The sequence below is a fragment of the Oryzias latipes genome, chromosome 4 (assembly GCF_053564925.1).
Source record: "Oryzias latipes strain Hd-rR chromosome 4, Olatipes_Hd-rR_3.1".
Taxonomy (NCBI): Eukaryota; Metazoa; Chordata; class Actinopteri; order Beloniformes; family Adrianichthyidae; genus Oryzias; species Oryzias latipes.
The window spans coordinates 21,730,806-21,751,927 of record NC_136240.1 but is presented as its reverse complement, the minus strand read 5'-3'; the positions used below and the strand labels follow the sequence as shown (position 1 = coordinate 21,751,927).

At 42.8% G+C, this 21,122-nt stretch overlaps 1 protein-coding gene across 1 annotated transcript; it reads right to left on the bottom strand.

Annotated features, from left to right (window-relative positions):
• Nucleotides 1-1,580: 1,580 nt before the first annotated feature.
• aspm (assembly factor for spindle microtubules) lies at nucleotides 1,581-20,835 on the bottom strand. The gene is made up of 26 exons (XM_011474214.4): nucleotides 20,388-20,835; nucleotides 19,911-20,054; nucleotides 18,296-19,769; nucleotides 17,575-17,655; nucleotides 17,368-17,451; nucleotides 17,145-17,291; nucleotides 16,823-17,059; nucleotides 16,653-16,720; nucleotides 16,427-16,568; nucleotides 15,441-15,571; nucleotides 14,781-14,956; nucleotides 13,353-13,498; nucleotides 13,134-13,219; nucleotides 12,831-13,043; nucleotides 12,536-12,731; nucleotides 12,264-12,415; nucleotides 11,639-11,767; nucleotides 11,049-11,243; nucleotides 5,424-10,922; nucleotides 5,175-5,324; nucleotides 4,906-5,097; nucleotides 4,628-4,820; nucleotides 4,162-4,316; nucleotides 2,123-2,299; nucleotides 1,871-2,043; nucleotides 1,581-1,787 (listed from the first exon to the last, which is right to left on the bottom strand). The coding sequence occupies exons 1-26, from the start codon at nucleotides 20,655-20,657 to the stop codon at nucleotides 1,685-1,687; spliced, it is 10,713 nt and encodes a 3,570-aa protein (XP_011472516.2). The 5' UTR covers nucleotides 20,658-20,835; the 3' UTR covers nucleotides 1,581-1,684.
• Nucleotides 20,836-21,122: the final 287 nt, after the last annotated feature.

Genomic DNA, 21,122 nt, shown 5'->3' with positions numbered 1-21,122 from the left:
AAAAAAAACACTCTGAAGACAAAGACCTTCTAAACAACTCCTTTTGATTGCTGAACCTGAGAACAGATCATGAAAATTCCAAATCTGTACATTTTTACACATTTGTTAAATGTGTTTGCATTTTAAAAATAACTATTTTAATTCCTAAGAAAGGAACATATTTGCAAATATTTCAGGAAAGGGAGACCATAACACCAATCTTCCCATTGTTCCCCATTTGTTTATTCATTTGGATTTTTATGTGCTTGATATAAACTGCCAGCAGAGTAGTTTGTCCAATGTGCAGAATTTCTACAAGTAGTAAGAATTTCTCTTTTTTACAATGATATAAAACAATTTTGTAAAGATTGATAAAAAATAAAGATTTTTATTTATTTATACTCTCATAGATATCATAAAACTAAGCTGCTGTACATCTCCAACGCCTTTCAAAACATTTTTTTCTCAATTTTTTGTAAAGTTGATTTCTTATGATTCAGATCATGATTTGACATATAGTAATTTAAATAGATATTCACATTCTATCTTAGACTTAAATCAAGAACAAAACTGAGAAAAAAAGCAGACTGTTCCCGATTGGAAAAAGTTGGTCACCTTTCGGCACATCCTGTCAGGAGTCGATACAGCTCATCGGCACAGGTGATTTGGCAGAGTTTTATTATGATGGATGCCCTATCTGACACAACTGTGGGCGGCCGTGGTGCAGCGGTAGGGCGGTCGACCCATGATCGTAAGATTGCAGGTTTGATTCCCACCTTGCACGCCGAGTCGAAGTGTCCTTGGGCAAGACACTGAACCCCACCTTGCCTCTGGGGGTAGGTGGGCGCCTGTGTTTGGCAGTGGATCCGCCACCAGTGTGTGACTGGGTGAATGGGTCTGTGACTGTAAAGCGCTTTGTCCTTGTAGGAAGAAAGGGGCTATATAAGTATACCCCATTTACCATTTAACTCTGTATTTTCAAGGAACAGGGGGAACCAGATAGGCAGCAACTTTTTCTTCTTTTTATATATTCTGTCCAAGACTTGAGCAAACAAATGAGAGCTGAAGGCCTCTTGTGTTGGACAGATTTTACTTTTACAAAAGGGGATTATGCACCTTCTAATAGCCAATGTGTATATTTGTATAAACCCCTGTTGTTTTTATTAATTCTCTTTTTTATAAATATATAAATTATGATTAAAAACTTGTTAAAATCCTCAGTTTTATCCACATCCATCTCCACAACATGGTGATTCTTAACTCAGCCAGTGATGCATATCATTCTCTTCCACAATCTGTTGTTATTGTGTTCCATAACAAATTCTGCCAAAGATGATTGTTCTATCTTTATCACCATCCTTGAATGTCTGCTTCTTCTTTCTCAGGACATTAATGCCAGAAGTGATTCAGGGTTTAATATGGTGGAAAACAGCAGTTTGTATACAGACTCCTCCAACCATAGAGGCATCTAATCTGTATTGAGAAAAAATTGTGAATTCCTCTGAAATAAAAGGTTTTAATTGGCACAAACTGCAGCTTTACAATTATGTGAAATAGTTTGCAAAAAGGAAAAAAATGGAGACAGTAAGAACCAAGAAACATGTTTTTCAACATGTTTATTATTTACAAAGTAAAATGAATGAAAAAACATATTTTAAAAAGAAAAAAAGGTTTCCGAGTAAGAACATATTAATTTCCTTTTTATTTACAACACAATGGATAGCGTGTCTGCCACCATGTGAATGGCCCTGAGAGGATCCACGATGTCTTTGAGTTTATCCTTTCTGAGGACCCACTCTGGCGCAAACCTAAAAACACAAACAATACTGCTGTTAGTGCACAACCCGATCCGTCTGAACTGGACTTATTTCCGCACATCCTTTGAACATACTTGGGTGCAGGGCGTGATTTACGGGGCGTTGCTGGAACAAAGAAGCTCCCGTTTATTGAGGCGTTCATTTTCTGTTTGGTGATGGTTCTCTCTGCGTCCATCTTGTGTTTACGAGCAGTGAGGCGGTAAATGCTGCGGATCCTATCCAAGGCTTTAGGCAGCTTCATGACAGCCTAAGGAGAGCAAAGAGGGGGTTTGGTTTTCTACAAGTGAAAAGGCAACAAGAATGGATTTCCAGAACGAGCTCTGGACCTCAGCACGCCGTTTGTCCTGCAGGAGCAGAGCGAGAAGGAAGCAGGCTTTGGTGAAGATGCTTCCGCCTTTTTCCGCCACTTTATCCCCCGCCTTCTCTCGGTATCTCTGCAGCAAATCCAGGAGAGTCTCCACAGAGTTTTCCACTGAATACACAGCCTCTATGGTTTTCTGGTACTACAAGGGATAACAACAATGAGAGAAGGAAATTAAGCAATTATGAGAGGATAATACAAATATATTCCTGGCATGAAAACTTTTTTTTAAAGGATTGCAGAAAATACTGTGCTACTGCAGAACATTTACAGGACAAATGAGACAACAAAAACTGGATTGTTTCATTTGTTTTCAGTGGAGTTGTGACCATTTTAACTGTCCAAGGAAAGAAAAGTTCCGCTCCGATCAGCTTTAGATACATTTGTGTTCCCAGTGGTTTTTAAATTATGATTATGCAGTTTTTACCCAAATTGGAAACTTGTCATTTTCTAAAACATAGTTTCTGCAGAGTGGCAGTAGTGCAATAGAAATGTGCCTCTGAGATGTGGACGGGACTATTGGAGTAGAGGAAACCCTTTCAATCATCCATGTATTTACACTCTAGCGCCCTAGCTTACAGCCCCTCACAACCCCAGCCTAACATTACGGGTGCAACAGAAACGGCGAGCAATATTGGAGCTTTGCGGTGGCAGTTTTAAGCCAGATCCCAGCTAGACTAGACGGATCTAGTCATTTACAAGCAAATGTCAGAGGAAACAGGCAGCAGACAAGGTGGCGCCTGACATCACCGGCCAGAAGCGGAAATGGAGACAGAAAGAACCAAGAAACAAAACAAAACAAAAAAAAAAAAAACTGAAAAAAGCCCACCAACCCACAAGTTGTAGTTTAACTTGAACATTAAAAAGTGCAGACTTTGCAAAACTAGTTCATAAGGAACAGAAACTCGCCACAAATATACAGAGATCCAACTCTAAACTAAACTTGGTTTGGGGAAGGGAAAGTGAACACACACAAAAAATGGAGAAGCTAATTTTAGGGAAATGAAAGTGAACTCCACAGGTAGAACAAAAAATAAATACATTTGTTCCATAGAAATTGAACTTTTGTAAATGCAGAAGAGATTTGGGCTAAACGTGTCGGTGAGCACCACCACTAGGCTTAGTCGATCGTTACAGTTTAAGAAATGTTAGCAGACCCTTTCTCAAGCCCAAAGCTGTTCTAAATGCTCTGCAATTTACTCATCTTTAATTAAAAAAACTATCCCTACTGTGAAACATTGAGGAGCCTCAGTTCTGTTTTGGGGCTGCTTTGCTGCATCTGGCACAGGGTGTCTTGAAGTTGTGCAAGGTAAAATGAAATCTCAAGATTATCAAGGCATTCTGGATAGAAATGTGCTGCCTAGTTTCAGAAAGCTTGGTCTCATTCGCAGGTCATGGGTCTTCCAACAGGACAATGATCCAAAACACACAGCCAAAAACACCCAAGAATGGCTCAGAGAAAAGCGTTGGACTATTCTGAAGTGGCCTTCTATGAGCCCAGATCTGAATCCCATTGAACATCTGTGGAAGGAGCTGAAACATGCCATTTGGAGAAGACACCCGTCAAACCTGAGACAACTGGAGCAGTTTGCTCATGAGGAGTGGGCCACAATACCTGTGGACAGGTGCAGAAGGCTCATTGACAAATACAGAAACCGTTTAATTGCAGTGATTGCCTCAAAAGGTTGTGCAACAAAATATTAAGTTATGGCTACCATCATTTTTGTCCAGCCCTATTTCATTAGTTTTTTTTTTATCAATTCTGTTAATCAACGACTCAAAAGTAATGGTTTGATTGTTTAATTTTCAATAAATTTTAATTTATTGTTAATTTTGAACGTTTCAAGTCATTTCAGTGAGCATTGGGGACTTTCTTTCTTTAACTGAGGGGTACCAACAATTTTGTTCACCACTGTATATGTACGGTATATATATTATTCCCCATTTTTTATTTAATTATTAGAGCCACATGTGACAGAAAGTCTTGATCAGAATCTTCAATACCTTTGAGAGGTTGAGAAGGATCTGGATGGAGAAGGTGATGACGTCCATACAGGGGACACTTCTGTTACAACAGCGGATCAGCGTGAAGATGACGTTGGTGGCTCCGCTTTGCACTAACCGCTCACAGCACTCAGGTGAGAGCCTGGTGGCTGTCTCTGCACACACAAACACAAATTTAAAACATAAACCTTTGCCTTTCCCAGCAAAACAAGGCCAGTTTTGATATTGCAACACATAAGAGGAACTGGATTTCCTACATTTCCTCAGTTCCCTTTGTCTCGGGGTCAACACTGATTTCAACATTAAAGCAGGAACAAAACATAGATCGTGATGCTGTCCACTAAAGACTTATGGTGACAAAACCACAGTGCCCTCTGACCTCCAGCCTTTTAGCTGGAGGTCAGAGGGAGGTCAAAATTCTGCTTGTAACAGAAAATCCTAATTTATTCAGAGGGTCAAAACATACCCAAGTTTTGGAGGGCCTCTAGAATGTAGGAGAAGTGTTTATATCGAAGGAGGTAATCCAGCGCAGAGGACGTTTTGTTGCACAGTTTGTCTTCTTCTCGAACCTCAGCAGAAATTTGACGTAATCGATGTCTTAGTTTGACAAGCTTGGCGTTGTCGTGGTGTTGGCGGGAGCAGTGCGCTCTCCAGAGAGCCTATAGAGTAACAAAACACCAAAAAAAAACATTAAAAACTCATCCGGAGATCCCAAGAATTCACATTTTGATGTGACGTCCATGCCTGAGCCTTCACAATGCCTCGCTGAACCCTCTGCTGCCGTTTGACATCGAGGAACTTCCTGACAGTCAGCTGGATGACGGAGGCAGCCTTGTGGCGATGGGCGAGCCAGCGCCTGACAGCTCTCTGAGCGGTAACCACTTTGCCCCTCTCCTCCAGATAATGTCTCCTCTGTTGCCTGGCTCTCAGCCATCGCTGGAGGGGGGAGACACTTGCTTGTTCAATTAAACATTTCATGTGTAAATGGCACCATTGACTGTTTACGGCTGTACCTGAATAGTGACCACAGAGTTGATCTGTTTCTTTGCTGACTCCAAAGCCCAGTGAGCTCTCAAAGCTCTCTGGATCTTCATGGCACAGAGATGATGGAAGACCACAGCTGTAAAGCGTAGTCTCTTCTCAGCCCGTGCTGCTTGCACAACCTGGCAGATACATTTTACAGTTATTAACAGTTGATGCATTTGCAGAAGTGATTCATTAAGTTAAGATATTTTCAAAAGTCCTTATTTTTACTTTTTTACCTGTTGTCGAGCTTTCCATGCTCTGAAGCTCCTCTGAATTAACATGGTGGCTTGCCTTTTCTGGATGTATATTTTCCTTTCTCCTTTAGCTACCATGTTGGCTCGATATCTGCGCTGAATGTTCAGAACGGAGGCCTTTAGGGTCAGATAGCTTCTGTGTTCACAGTGGGCTCTGAAAGATCTCTGGATAACTGCAGCAGCTTGATGCTCTTGTTGAAGGATTCTTCTGGATTTCATGCCTCTATAAGCAGCTTGAAGCAAAACTGCAGCTTTTCTGACTTTGTGATATTGTTTGACTGCATTTTGTTTCTGTTTTTGAGCTCTAAACCTCTGCTGTAGGACGACAGCTGCCCAGCGTCGTCTCCTGAAGGTCTTCTGCTCTCTGAATCTCCTGAAGTTGGCTTGAATGACCACTGCTGCAGAGTGCATGTTTGCTACGTCGGTTCTCACACGATGGCCTCTGAAAGCTGCCTGAAGAACCACAGCAGAACATTTCATGTTCAAGAAGTTCCTTCTGTCTCTCCTCCCCTGAAGAAGGGCTCTGTAGCGTCTTTGGATGATGGTGGCAGACAGACGCATGGCCTGGAACTTGACCTCCTCTCTGTATCTTCTGAAAGCTGACTGGATCACAGTAGCAGCTCGGTGCCAGCGTCCAACCTCCTTCCTGACCTGTTGACCTCTGTAGACCGCCTGCAGGAGGATCGTTGCTTTTCTGATTTGTTGATATTGGTGTTTCTGTGTCTTTGCAGCCATGTTGGCTCGATATCTGCGCTGAATTTTCAGAACCGAGGACTTTAGGGTCAGATAGCTCCTGTGTTCACAGTGGGCTCTGAAAGATCTCTGGATAACTGCAGCAGCTTGATGCTCTTGTTGAAGGATTCTTCTGGATTTCATGCCTCTATAAGCAGCTTGAAGCAAAACTACAGCTTTTCTGATTTTGTGATATTGTTTGACTGCATTTTGTTTCTGTTTTTGAGCTCTAAACCTCTGCTGTAGGACGACAGCTGCCCAGCGTCGTCTCCTGAAGGTCTTCTGCTCTCTGAATCTCCTGAAGTTGGCTTGAATGACCAGTGCTGCAGAGTGCATGTTTGCTACGTCGGTTCTGACACGGTGACCTCTGAAAGCTGCCTGAAGAACCACAGCTGAACGTTTCATCCTTAAGAAGTTCCTTCTGTCTGTCCTCCCCTGAAGAAGGGCTCTGTAGCGCCTTTGGATGATGGTGGCAGACAGACGCATGGCCTGGAACTTGACCTCTTCTCTGTATCTTCTGAAAGCTGACTGGATCACAGTAGCAGCTCGGTGCCAATGTCCAACATCCTTCCTGACCTGTTGACCTCTGTAGACCGCCTGCAGGAGGATCGTTGCTTTTCTGATTTGTTGATATTGGTGTTTCTGTGTCTTTGCAGCCATGTTGGCTCGATATCTGCGCTGAATGTTCAGAACGGAGGCCTTTAGGGTCACATAGCTTCTGTGTTCACAGTGGGCTCTGAAAGATCTCTGGATAACTGCAGCAGCTTGATGCTCTTGTTGAAGGATTCTTCTGGATTTCATGCCTCTATAAGCAGCTTGAAGCAAAACTGCAGCTTTTCTGACTTTGTGATATTGTTTGACTGCATGTCGTTTCTGTTTTTGAGCTCTAAACCTCTGCTGTAGGACGACAGCTGCCCAGCGTCGTCTCCTGAAGGTCTTCTGCTCTCTGAATCTCCTGAAGTTAGACTGAATGACCACTGCTGCAGAGTGCATGTTTGCTACGTCGGTTCTCACACGATAACCTCTGAAAGCTGCCTGAAGAACCACAGCTGAACGTTTCATCCTTAAGAAGTTCCTTCTGTCTCTCCTCCCCTGAAGAAGGGCTCTGTAGCGTCTTTGGATGATGGTGGCAGACAGACGCATGGCCTGGAACTTGACCTCCTCTCTGTATCTTCTGAAAGCTGACTGGATCACAGTAGCAGCTTGGTGCCAATGTCCAACCTCCTTCCTGACCTGTTGACCTCTGTAGACTGCCTGCAGGAGGATTGTTGCTTTTCTGATTTGTTGATATTGGTGTTTCTGTGTCTCTGCAGCCATGTTGGCTCGATATCTGCGCTGAATGTTCAGAACGGAGGCCTTTAGGGTCAGATAGCTCCTGTGTTCACAGTGGGCTCTGAAAGATCTCTGGATAACTGCAGCAGCTTGATGCTCTTGTTGAAGGATTCTTCTGGATTTCATGCCTCTATAAGCAGCTTGAAGCAAAACTGCAGCTTTTCTGACTTTGTGATATTGTTTGACTGCATGTCGTTTCTGTTTTTGAGCTCTAAACCTCTGCTGTAGGACAACAGCTGCCCAGCGTCGTCTCCTGAAGGTCTTCTGCTCTCTGAATCTCCTGAAGTTGGCTTGAATGACCAGTGCTGCAGAGTGCATGTTTGCTACATCGGTTCTCACACGATGACCTCGGAAAGCTGCCTGAAGAACCACAGCTGAACATTTCATGTTCAAGAAGTTCCTTCTGTCTGTCCTCCCCTGAAGAAGGGCTCTGTAGCGCCTTTGGATGATGGTGGCAGACAGACGCATGGCCTGGAACTTGACCTCCTCTCTGTATCTTCTGAAAGCTGACTGGATCACAGTAGCAGCTCGGTGCCAACGTCCAACCTCCTTCCTGACCTGTTGACCTCTGTAGACCGCCTGCAGGAGGATCGTTGCTTTTCTGATTTGTTGATATTGACTTTTCTGTTTCTTTGCAGCCATGTTGGCTCGATATCTGCGCTGAATGTTCAGAACGGAGGCCTTTAGGGTCAGATAGCTTCTGTGTTCACAGTGGGCTCTGAAAGATCTCTGGATAACTGCAGCAGCTTGATGCTCTTGTTGAAGGATTCTTCTGGATTTCATGCCTCTGTAAGCAGCTTGAAGCAAAACTGCAGCTTTTCTGACTTTGTAATATTGTTTGACTGCATGTTGTTTCTGTTTTTGAGCTCTAAACCTCTGCTGTAGGACGACAGCTGCCCAGCGTCGTCTCCTGAAGGTCTTCTGCTCTCTGAATCTCCTGAAGTTGGCTTGAATGACCACTGCTGCAGAGTGCATGTTTGCTACATCGGTTCTCACACGATGACCTCTGAAAGCTGCCTGAAGAACCACAGCTGAACATTTCATGTTCAAGAAGTTCCTTCTGTCTGTCCTCCCCTGAAGAAGGGCTCTGTAGCGCCTTTGGATGATGGTGGCAGACAGACGCATGGCCTGGAACTTGACCTCCTCTCTGTATCTTCTGAAAGCTGACTGGATCACAGTAGCAGCTCGGTGCCAACGTCCAACCTCCTTCCTGACCTGTTGACCTCTGTAGACCGCCTGCAGGAGGATCGTTGCTTTTCTGATTTGTTGATATTGACTTTTCTGTTTCTTTGCAGCCATGTTGGCTCGATATCTGCGCTGAATGTTCAGAACGGAGGCCTTTAGGGTCAGATAGCTCCTGTGTTCACAGTGGGCTCTGAAAGATCTCTGGATAACTGCAGCAGCTTGATGCTCTTGTTGAAGGATTCTCCTGGACTTCATGCCTCTATAAGCAGATTGTAAGACAATGGCAGCATTTTTCACGGCCTTCATTGCATGCATGTCCACTCTCATCTTTTTGTTGGCCCGGCACCGTTCTTGCACAACCCTGCACGCCCAGCGGAGCCTCCTGTATCGAGTCTTCCTCTGGTGCATCCTGAAATAAGACTGAATAATCACAGCAGCTCTTTGTCTGACATGCAGCTGCTTTCTGACCAAGTATCCTCTACAAGCCGCCTGCAAACAAACAACTGCCCTGCGCTTTGACAGATAATCCAGGTGGAATTTTCTTGCCAGGCTCAGAGCTCTGTACCTCCGTTGACAGATCAGAGCTACAGACTTGAGTTTGAGGAATTGCTTTCTGGCCTGGATAGTCAGAAACATTCTCTGTATGATTGCTGCAGCTCGATGGCGCTCTGCCATCCTCCTCCTGACCATGCATCCTCGATATGCTGCCTGGATCACTACAGCGGCAGATTTGATTCTTTTGTAGCGTTGCCGCTCTTGATCCCGGAGCTTTTTGGCCCTGTAGCGCTCCTGAATAATAATGGCAGCAAACTTGGCAGCTAGGTAAGCCATGCGCATTTTGTACATCCTGAAGTGAGCTTGAATAGCTGTGGCAGCAGCAATCCTCTTCCGGTGCTCCTGCCTCACTCTGAGCCCCCTGAACACGGCTTGTATCTTAATGGCAGCCTGCTTTTGCTTTCTGAACTCCTTTTGTGATGCCCTGCACAGCAGAAGAGCTCTGTACCTCGACTGGATGATAATTGCTGCACACTGCATCAAGAAGTATCTTTTCTCACACAAAAACCTTCTAATCCAAGACTGAATGACAGTTGCAGCTTGGTGCTTCCTCTTGAGTTCCGATCTCACTCTCATGCCTCTGAATCCAGCTTGAAGAGCTATGGAAGCTGCTCTCTTCTGTAAGAATTTTCCCCTTATGTCTTTCCCAGCAACAAAAGCTCTGTAGCGACGCTGAATGACAAGAGCTGCTCCCTTCTTGGATCTGAACTCTGCATGGATTCTGTGTCGTCGATAAGAAGCCTGTATCAAAGTTGCACACCGATGCCACATTTCGATTTTCTTCCTGTCAGCTCTGCCTCGCCAGCTGGCCTGTAAAACGAGGGCGGCCTTCCTCAAAGCAAAATATTGCGTCTTAGTCTTGCGAGCCAGAACGGTAGCTCTGTACCTGCGTTGTACCCTAATAGCCGCCTTTCTCAAGGCGAGGTACTTCTTTCGAGCAGCACGCTCCCTAAATGCTGCCTGGATCACCGTTGCTGCCTCATGTTGCTTTTTTAGCAGCTCTCGGGCCTTCTTTCCACGAAATACTGCCTGCATGGCAACAGCCGCGCATCTCATCGTCAAAAACGCTCTCCTTTGCGCATTTCTTTTCACAGAAGCCCGAAAGCGCTGCTGGATCACAACTGCTGCCTGCCTCATCTCCAGCACCTGCTTCCTCACAACGTGGCCCCTGAAGGCCCTTTGAATGACAACAGCAGAGTCATGCTGCAGCTTCAGCGTCTGAAACCGCCGCCTCTGCACTTGGCCCCTATGGTAAGCTTGAATAAGAACAGCGCTTCTCCTGATCTGGCTGTAATCACGATGGCACACCTGCATTCGGAACCAGGACTGGATTCTGACGGCGGCAGCGGATTTTGTCGCCATCCTGTGGCTGTACCACTTCTTAAAAGCAGCTTGTATCACCACGGCCGCACGATTTTCTTCTTCAATTTTTGTAGCTTTCCATCTCCTAAAAGCTCTTTGCAGTTTGACCACAGAGCTCCTGAGAAGGAGGTAACGGTCCCGCTGCTTTCTGGAGAGAGCCCAAGCTCGTGAGTACTTCTGGAGGACTCGGACCGCCCTGCAGACTTTGCCATAAGTTGCAGCTGCCCTCCTCATCCTCCATTGGGCTTGGACTGACACTGTGTAATATCTGAGCTGGTTGTAAGCCTTGAAGGCAGAAAACATCCTCCAATGAGCCTGTATACATGAGATAAAACCCAAAGTTGAAGAAAGAATAAAAATTAAAAAAATAGCAACTTTAATGCCTCTGAATTCTAGATTTTACTAACAGCTGATATAATGTTCAGCTCCTTCCAATCCTACCTGGATAATGGTTGCCGCTTCGTGCTGCACAGCCCGCAGCAGAGCCTCTTTCTGCATCCTCAGAATTTTGCGGGCTAAAAAGCCCCTCCAGGCAGACTGAATGAGGACTGCAGCCTGAGCTCGCCTCGCAGCTCTTCTCTTCTGTAGAAAACGTCTCACCATAAGCTGGATCTTTAAAGCAGCTTTGTTCCTTTCCTGTATCCAAACAAAAATGTGCAATTAAAACTGGATTTTCTCAATATATGGATTAAATTTTAGCTATATTTTTGGTCTTCCAGTAGAAACAAGTCTGTCCCTTTTTAAATGTGTTTTCTTTTACTGACCAAACTTCATTGAAAACTGATTTCTTCATAAAAAACGTAAAGTTTTTTAAATAAAAAAAATTGCAACTTTTGTTGAAGCCAGAATAACTATTTTTACCTGAATCTTCAAATGTAAAATGTTAGAAAACAAGGGATATTATAAAATAATAAAAGAGATGACAAAAAAAAAATCATAACCCTGTTTTCTTGTTTTTAATTTTTAGCAAAACAGAAATTGTGTAGCTTAAGCTAACTTTATCCTAACAGAACAAAGACAAAAGGACAAACCTCATAAAGCTGCAGATCTTTCTTCAGTCTGTATTTCCTCCAGGCCCCTTGAATGACCCGAGCAGCTCTGGTTTCGTTATGCAGGTCCAGCAGACGAGCGCAGAGGAAGGACAGGTAGGTCATAACCACCTGGGAACAAAACATTTTAACATTAGGCATAAAGGTGAAGAAAACGTCCCGATACCGTAAGAAAGGGACTTTAAATGCAATATTTTATTTTATAAAAGCATTTTTTGTTGCCACCGGCATCACATCTACCTTACTCCTTAAAGGGCATTTAAAATCTCAAGTGTGAAAACAAAGAAATGTCCTTTAAAATTTCAAAATACTACAGATATGCTTAATTTCAGGGTCTGCTTATTGATGATAAAAACCCCACTCAAAAACCCAACTTAGCACCGACTTGAACCCAAAAGTTATTTGTCAACAACAAACATCGTTTTTGACATTTGGACATTACATGTTTGTCATTCATTAGAGGAACAGATTTGGGAAGATTCCCAAAAGTACTGAGTTGTGTACAACGGTAGAAATCTGAATATATAAACTACCTAGCAACACAAATCATCTTTCCCCTGTTATCCATGCTCTGCAGACATTTAAACAGATTGGCGTCTGGTCTCACCTTCTCATCAGGGATGGTGTTGGACATGTCAGCCAGGTTGATCATGGCGGGAACTCCCCCCAAGAAAGCAACAGCACTGTTGACCAACTTGAAGTTGCTTTTCTCATTCTCCAGCAGCTCTTTAAACACAACAGATGGAGAATCTGGGCCTCCTGGGAAAAATAAAAGACACCACCACAAATTCCTCAGCTATTGTGTGGATTCACTCCATTTATCTCAGTGAGATGTTTTATTCATGAGCCACAGATGTTGCAGACGTTTACTACTCGTGCCTTTTTTTAACGCGTCAAAGGAGCTGTCGGAGTCGCTGGCTGAACAGTCGAGCTCCAGGCGGCCCGTCGGGGAACCCTCCACGGTCTGGGTGGTGCTGTGGCTAATGGAAGCCTCCGGCAGGAGGCTGGGGTGGTAGTGGTGGATGAGGTAGCAGAGTACGCGGCCGTCTGAAAACATCACCGTGAAGTTTTCCACCTGCAGATGAAGACATACAGACTTGGTTTTAAGATGCGCCTCCTTATATGGTTGTATTTCATCATTTTTGGACCACAAAGCAATAAATAAATAAATTACCTTCAGGTTGTAGAAGTTACACACTGCACGGACCCACTCCATCAGCAATGTAATCTTGGTACTTGTGTGTTCGTACGACACCCTGGTTTTCATGGGACTGGGCTGAATTCCTTGGTCGGCCCTCACTCTAGCCAGCCTCCGTTTGGTCCTCAGAGTTCTCCTCAGGAAACCGATTTCCTGACGGAGCTGATTCTCATCCAGAATCACTTCCACCTTCACAGATTCATGAAATAAAAGAGCATAAATCTTCTTGGTAAACAAAAAAAAAATACAAGAATGCCAACACACAAAAAAGATACACACATGGAATGCGAAGATGATTTTCCACAGGAGGCTCAGTGTCTTCTCTCGATGTCCATCTACAATGTCCCTGGAGTCAATGATGGAACCTAGAAAACAATTTAAGAAACATCAACAAAAACGAACATTTTTATTTTCAATAAAACTGACAGAAATGTTTTTATTTACAATCAGAAGGTTAATATACTAAACCAAAAAAAAAACAAATGAGCTCCGTGTTACCATGTTCATCCTTGAGGTCAATTCCTTTGGCTTTCAGCACCTGCAGGGCGAGGTCAACGTTGTGGATCTTCTGCAGGCGGCTGATGGCGGGCAGACGGAGCTTCGCCGACAGTCTCCAATCAAGAGTGAGGAGTTCCATCACACGCCTGCAGGAAACATCAACTTTTCAAAAGCTGTTCTTTTTTTTCCTTAATGCTTTGAAAACACATCAATACTTCTGAGTCAAGATGCTATTTTGACTAAAAAGGAAGATTTGAAAACCTAATGGTGAATACTGCGTATTTCATTTATTTTTTTATCAGACACTGGTTTGTTTTGTAAAGTAAAATGTACCGACATGTTTCGGTGGAATGTATTCCACCTTCATTTATTAAAGACGTCACACACCACCACCTAATGACGACCCTGATGAAAGTGGAAGACATTCCACCGAAACATGTCGGTACGTTTTACATTACAAAACAAACCGGTGTCTGATAAAAAATAAATTAAATACGCAGTATAATTTTATAGACACAATGAACCTCTTTGAATCCTAATGGTGGATAATCGTTAGTCACCGGTGAGATAATGACGCTATAAAAAAAGGAAAAAGAGTAAGGAATATATAGCAAACTCTGACAGGCTAGAACAAAACTACATTCAATGACTAAAGCTAGTCTCTTTGAAAGAGCAGAAGATTCACTGTAAACCTAAAAATTAAACAGTTACTCAAGATCTGAAAGACCCCCCCCCCCCCCCCCCCCCCAAAAAAAAAAAAAAAAACAATAACTCAATAATTCTGACTGAGTTGTGAGTATTCCTAAAATTTCACTAGCCAAAGTTTTGTTTTTGCCTGATTTGGATTATTTTTCTGGTGAAAATATCATTACTTCTTTTTTAAATATTTCATTCATCTTCTTCTGTTTATTCCCTTTCGGGGTCAATTGGGTGCCGGAGCCTATCCTGGCCACTTGTGGGCAAAGGCAGGGGACACCCTGGACAGGTCGCCAGTCTGTCGCAGGGTAGAATGTCCGCAATCACACACCCATTCACTCTCACACTCACACCTAGGGACAATTTACAGTAACCAATTAATCTATGAAGCATGTTTTTGGACAGTGGGAGGAAGCCGGAGATGCCGTAGAAAAGCCACGCATGCACGGGGAGAACATGCAAACTCCACACAGAAAGGTCCCCCATTGATTTTCTGGTTCATGTCCTCCAGCCAGGACTTGAAACAGGGGCCTTCTTGCTGTGAGGCAAGAGCGCTAACCACTGCTCAACCATGCAACCCTCTTTTTTTTTCCTTTTTTAAATATGGATAGTATTTTTCTAAACTAAATTGCTGATCATTTGCTTGAACTGCAACAGAACCTAATTTGCTCTTTAAGAACATCAGATGTTCCCACCAGGAGATCCGACGAAAGCACAAGACGTTCCACTCACGCAAGACGAATGCCGCATTTCAAATCCACCGCCAGGTTCTTCACAGCAAAGTCGAACTCATCAAGAGGAGTTTGAACATGAGAGACAGGTAGCCCGAGGTAGCCCAGATGGCGCGGGAGGATCCCTTCCCCGCTCAGGAAGTCCCTGGAGAAGGCCAGCAACAGGTCTTTGGTCGCCTGTTAAAGACATGAAGAACAGAAAAAAAAAGAAAAGAGGAGAGGACGGAATAAAATAAAAACCATAAAGAGCAATCTTAACAGTTCAAAAATAAAAATTTGAGTTGCAGGAGACAAGTAGTTTTGCATAACACGGAAACGGTATCAACAATCAATGTTGTAATGCAATCTTTAAAAATCCAATGTGAAATGCAAAATCAGGAGAAAAAATGTACATTGATTTATCAATGACTTTAAAGGGAAAGGTTTTTACATTGCAAACACTTGGAGTTTTTGCAGCTAAGGGAGGATCAGAGTTTAATTGTGCGTAAACAAATAATTTTTTAACTTTTGTACAAAATTGTCTGAAATTTAGATGATACGCTGTATAATGATGCATTTCTACTGTAAAAGGAGATTTTCTTTTCACAACCCCAGTTACAATAGGATATAAAGGCATTAATGCATTTGTTTTTCTACATTAGCCATTTTATCCGTGACGTACCTTGAACTCTGCATCCACACAGAACAAACAGGGGTTGTGTTCGATCAGACGACATTCTTTGGCTTTATCCAGGAAACAGACCAGAAGCAGCAGCTTCTTCAGGGTGAAGCGAGACAGCGCCTCCTCGTGGCCTTATTTGAGAAAAAAAAAGGAGTCAACACACAAGAGCAACAGTGAAGGATCCCTAACTTTTCCTTAATTAATTAGATCTTATATGCAGTTCCATACACAGATATATGATTCGTTTTCAGAAAGAGCTAATTAAAACTGCCACATGTAAAAATATAAAGGAAAATCCATTTAAAGCTTTGGATTTGGAACATTTCACCATCTATAAAAAAGAGAACAACCATTGTGTACATGTAGTTTTACTAAGTCAAAGAACACTACTATAAATGTAAATTAAGGTGAATAAATTAGAACTAAAATAACATAACTATTATTTAAAAAAATTATGTAGGACATATTAGGAAAAGCTTCATTCCAAATGCTTCACTTAAAGCCTTTACTTTCATAAATTTTAATGCAACAATAATGTAATATAAAAAAAAAAAGAAACCTGGGGAGATTATTTTTGAAATGCGGAAAGTAACAGTTTGAATTATTTACATTTTAAGGCATTTCTTTAACTAAATTTCGTTAAAAAATACAACAACATTTAAGTACAAAAAATCAATTCATTTTTAATCAATAATAAAAAATATTTAATACTTAACCACAAAAATATTATCGCTTTCATTAAAAAGCCACACCTGCAGTAACTACCCATGCAGATGAAACGTTTCCTCATATCAAATTTTGAAAAGAAGCTGTTTTAGTTGCTCTTTTTTAGTTTATCAAGAGAAAATGTGTTTTCATGATAAAAAACAATAACCGTTTCTCTCTTTAGTCTTAAAAGAAGCCGATAAAACCGATTCTATGCACATCAAGTGGATTAAAAGTTGCTCCAAAACACAGAAACCTCTCGGCTCTCGTCTAAAAGTTACCCTCTTTGTAAAGGTTAGGGACCCTGTGGTGTCTGTACTCGGCCGCTATGTCGGGGTTCCACAGCAGCCGCTGGAGAATGAACATGGCCAGACCCAGGGTGTCACTGTTGCTCTCAAGACAGATGAACTCCCCAAAAATCGTCTGGGGATTTCCAAAAAGAAAGACACAGATATGGATCATCTGAGAAGACAAATGATGAAAAAGCAAACACAAATAAGACAATACCTCCAGACCAATCCGTAACCACAGGGGATTGTAGGAAAGAAGCCAGTTGAGAACCTTTTTACGTTCACCTAAAAAAGAAATACAATAGAAGCAAGGGGACAGGAATAGTTGGTACATTGATCGGACTCCATGTTTCTTTTTTTCTATTTTGAAAAGTTAATATTTTTTACCAATGTCCCTCCACAAGTGGCGATCTTTCCGTACGAGCAGACGCCTGGCCTCCACCTCCAGTTCGAGCCTCTGAATGGCCTTGGCCATGGCTTCAGACGTGAACAACTGGCAGGCAGACCGGCGGAGGCGGTTTAGTTTCCGCCTGGCCGTGTAGGTACTAAAGGACATCTCCTCTTTGGTGGGAGCTCTGGGCACATTGAACTTGTCGCTGCCGATGGCCAGAGATACGGCACTAGCTGCAAAAAGGACAAAAGACACAAATTGCGTTCAAGATAAATGAAAATCCAACCCACATTTGCCCTCAGCACGTCCGTTGAATACCTTTGTTGACTTCGGGATTGACTTTAAAATCATCTGGAGTGAGGACATAGTTGATCCACCATGTGAACCCCCTCTCCTGCTTCTCAATCCACCTCTCATCGTAGAACATGTTCTTGGCAGCGAATGACATTGGATGTCTGGGTAAAGCTACGATAAAAGAAACACGGGTAACTAAATGGCACTTTGAGGAAGATAAACCTGAAGCCCCATCCATGTCCAGTACCTGTCTGAGTCGGTTTGATGAAGGTCAGTTTGGATTGTGCCACAGCCACTACTTTTGTTCTCCTCACAGATGCATCACCCGTCCCTGACAAAAAGAAAACACATTTCCCCCCACTGTAAAAACATGACACTTTAAGCTTGCTGCACCATACCGGCACTAGAGCACTTCTACATTTATACATGCACAACAAAATTTGCATTTGCATACTCTTAGAAAGTGCTTTGGAGCTCGTTGGTTTAGCTCGGGAAGGAGCTGCAGGCCGCGCTGCATTCACAGACAGAGCAGTTCCTGGACAGACAGGAATTCAACATAAAAATGGAAGCAGAACAGTATTTTAGAAAGATAAATAACAGGAAAAGTGCGCAAAAAGTTCGATTTAACACATATGTAAAGCAAAAAACAACCAACTAAACTAATAAATATTAAAAAAAAACTATTTCCTACTTCTCAAAAAAGAAAAATAGTACATGTTTTAAGTGAATTTGAAAAAGGAATAAAGAAATAACTTCGTACATCTGCACTAATGGGAAAGCTGGCTGATTCGTTTACAATTGTCTAAAGTTGTTTACATATCCCGATTAAAATGCTGTTTGAGCATCAGGATATGTACCATATTTTGTGTACAATTGGAGAATCAAAATAAAATATACAAAAACAACAAATGGATTTCTGATTATCTGAATAAATGTTTAAAATGTGTGGTTTGTCATTTCTTCAGACTTGTATAAGTAGAGGATCTAACTCCCCTCTGAGTGCATGTTACATCTACTGATGCACATTGTCAGTAGTTGCAGGTATAAATTAGAGATTTAATCAACAAGCAGTGAACTTGGTGCACATGGAGAAACACCATGAGCACCAATCCACTGTCTAAAAAGGCCCAAATCATTCAACAAACTCCCATCATCACGAAGGTGTATGAACTAACCTGTTGCTCTTTGCCTCTGTGCGTTACTCGTCCTGTCCCGGACTGATCTTGGAGGTTCCAGTTTTGCGGTCACCACCCTGCTTCGTTTACCCTGATCTGGTTTCCCAGGATCCTCAAACTTCCTGTCACATTTCAAATGCTCCTCACTCTTTCTCTTCTTGCATATTGCTGCCACATGAACGGGGAACGAGTCTTCGTGGACGGATGGAGTGGCAGGAACAGACTGCTGGTAGCTCGGTAGAAGACTGGGATGAAGAGGTGAAGATGAGCCCACGGGTGGTGAGGAGGCGATGGCAAACATGATGGGAGAAGGTGCTGCAGGAGGCAAAGGGCTGGCTGAGATGGAGGTGTGTGACAGGGCAATACAAATAGGGGAGGAGATGGGGAAGGCGATGGGGGGTGATGAGGTGCGAGGCCTTGGCGTTGAACTGGAAGAGGCAAACTCTGTTATTTCATGCTTTTCATGAATCAGAGAAGCTCCTGTGTCAGCAGCTATCACAGGCAGGTTTGGAGTGTCCGGTCCAGACTCGCTCTGACCGCTGCTGCCAGACAACTCAAGAGATTTCTCCAAAAGCCTTCGCCGAGATTTCCTTATTTTTCGACCACTCCAGCCATTTGAATCCCCTGATGCCTTGCTTTTAATGACTGTGGCCGATGTAAAAGTAGTCTTTTTAACCTTTTCTACAGTCTTGTGGTCGTCTGAAGTCGTAGACTTTTTACTGACAAAGAACGTAAGTCTTTGCTCGTTGAACTCGGGCAGTTCTGGGCTGTCGGGTATTGCCCTGGGGTCATCGTTCTCAGATCTCCCACCCTTTGATTCCAGCGAGTCAGAATACTCGCAGCTGGAACTTATCTCCCGAGGGCTGGTGTAAATTTGGCTCAAATCAGAGCCAATGACGGCCAGCGCTTCCCTCAGTGACACGACGGGCTCTCCAGTTGACACACTGTCAGTATCGGGTTTTGCAGAAGCAGGAGGAGGACTCTCTGACTGAATACGAGGCATAAGCTTCTTAAACCTTTCTGGTGTCCCGATGGGTGACAGAGTCTGGTTTAAAATTTTAGCAAGATCTTTGTTTTCGCATTTTTCTGGTGGGGAACCCAGACTGGAGCACGGGTTGCTCGATCCGGCTGGAACAAGTAGAACCACAGGGGAGTTTTTCTGAAGAGGATGAACCGCCTCAGAATCCCAAACAGTCACAGCCAGTTGCCTGGTGTGCAAAGGTTTCCTGTCCTCTTGTATCAGGGAGTTGCTCTCCACGTGGTTGTAGTTGTTCGAGATGGACCTCTCCCTGACAGCTTTTCTAGCGTTCAGCGACGCGAGCGGGCTAGACGCCTTATCTCGCTGGTACTGAGGCGTCCGGGACACTTGAAAGGTTTTGTTGGCAGCCATCTTTAGTGGAGGGTCCACTTTCTTTGCTTTTGATGTTTTAGTGCCTTCTCCATTTTTCTTTTTGATTGTGTCCCATAGGCTTTTCTGAAACACAAAATGTGCAGCAATTGAACCAAAAGAAAAGTGAAAAACCCTTAATTTGTTTTAAGTAGTCACTTGCTCTCCTCAGTACCAGCAAACTACCAAAACATACATTCAAAAAAAACAGGTATTGAGAAAATGTACCTTCTTTTTCTTTGTTGCTTCCGCTTTCCCCAGAAGGACAGCCTGGTGTTTAAGGATCCCATTGGCGTTGACAACAATAAGCTCCCTGATTCCACCTTCCTCAGTTGGGGTCCAGGTGATGGTCAAAGTAAATGATCCCTCAGGCTACAAACACAAAGGAACAGTTAGAAGCACTCAGTCAAATAGACAAAATAAATGCACACAATATTTAGCTTTAATGAGATTTCTATAATATATAAACTACAAAAATTGAGGAAATTGTCAAAAAGGATGGATTGGGTTTAAACTCCCTTTATTTATTTTAAGCATTTATATAATTGACTATATGAATTTATTAATGACAAAAAAAAGTTTGAACGTTTGAAAAAAAGTGCCTTGATAGAGAGTGTTTTATTATATGCGAGGTTTTGATGTAATACCTGTTTAGTCAAACATAAACCAAAGAAATATGAAAATCCAATCATATATTACACTTACCTCAATGGTAAACCTGTTGTGGTTGACAGAGAAGCCTTTAGTCGATGCGATCTTCTCAACTGTTACGTCTGCTTCTACGTCCTCGGTTGGGTTTTCAATACGCAACACAGCCGACTTCGAGGTCCCCAACTTAACGGTTCCGAATGTCACAAAAGGAGGCTTAGAAAACTGAATCAAACTCAGAACCGGAATATTATTCTCCTTGTTAGCATCGTGTCTCCTCCCGGGACTGATCCTAAATCCTTGCCGAGCTGCAACGGCTTCAGCCATTGTTTAAAAAAATAAAATCTTTTAAAATTAAAAAAGCATATCACTTCTTCTTCTTGTTGCGGTTTAAAATAAAATACACTAATTTACTCTGAACGATAAAATCCAACTCTACGAAGTATCAACCAAGACTTCAGCAACAACACACGGGGAGGCAGTGCAGTTTGAATTTTATGGTGTCGTGCTTTCCTCCAATCACAGGCTGATAGTTTTTCGTTGCGTCCAATAGGCGAATAGAAGAGAGTCATTCTAACGGATACACATAGGGGAGCCAATCAGCAGCCGATTACGTTTTTAAACGACCACGACCTCATTCAAATCTTTATTTGTGCACAAATAAATAGTTTGCAGTTTACTTTGGTTCGTGGGCATCCTAGAATTTTATGAAACACAAATAGCTTTATTATTTTTTTTAGTTTATGTAATCTGGATGATTGTTGATTAAAAATGCGACTGTCGGTTCTGTGA

Excerpts from the sequence above, each read along its gene's own strand:
- aspm (XM_011474214.4), bottom strand. The coding sequence starts at position 20,657 with ATGGCTGAAGCCGTTGCAGCTCGGCAAGGATTTAGGATCAGTCCCGGG. Across the intron at positions 17,452-17,574 it reads CTCCAAAGCACTTTCTAAGA|GGACGGGTGATGCATCTGTG; the intron begins GTATGCAAATGC and ends TCTTTTTGTCAG. Across the intron at positions 10,923-11,048 it reads AAGCGGCAACCATTATCCAG|GCTCATTGGAGGATGTTTTC; the intron begins GTAGGATTGGAA and ends TCATGTATACAG.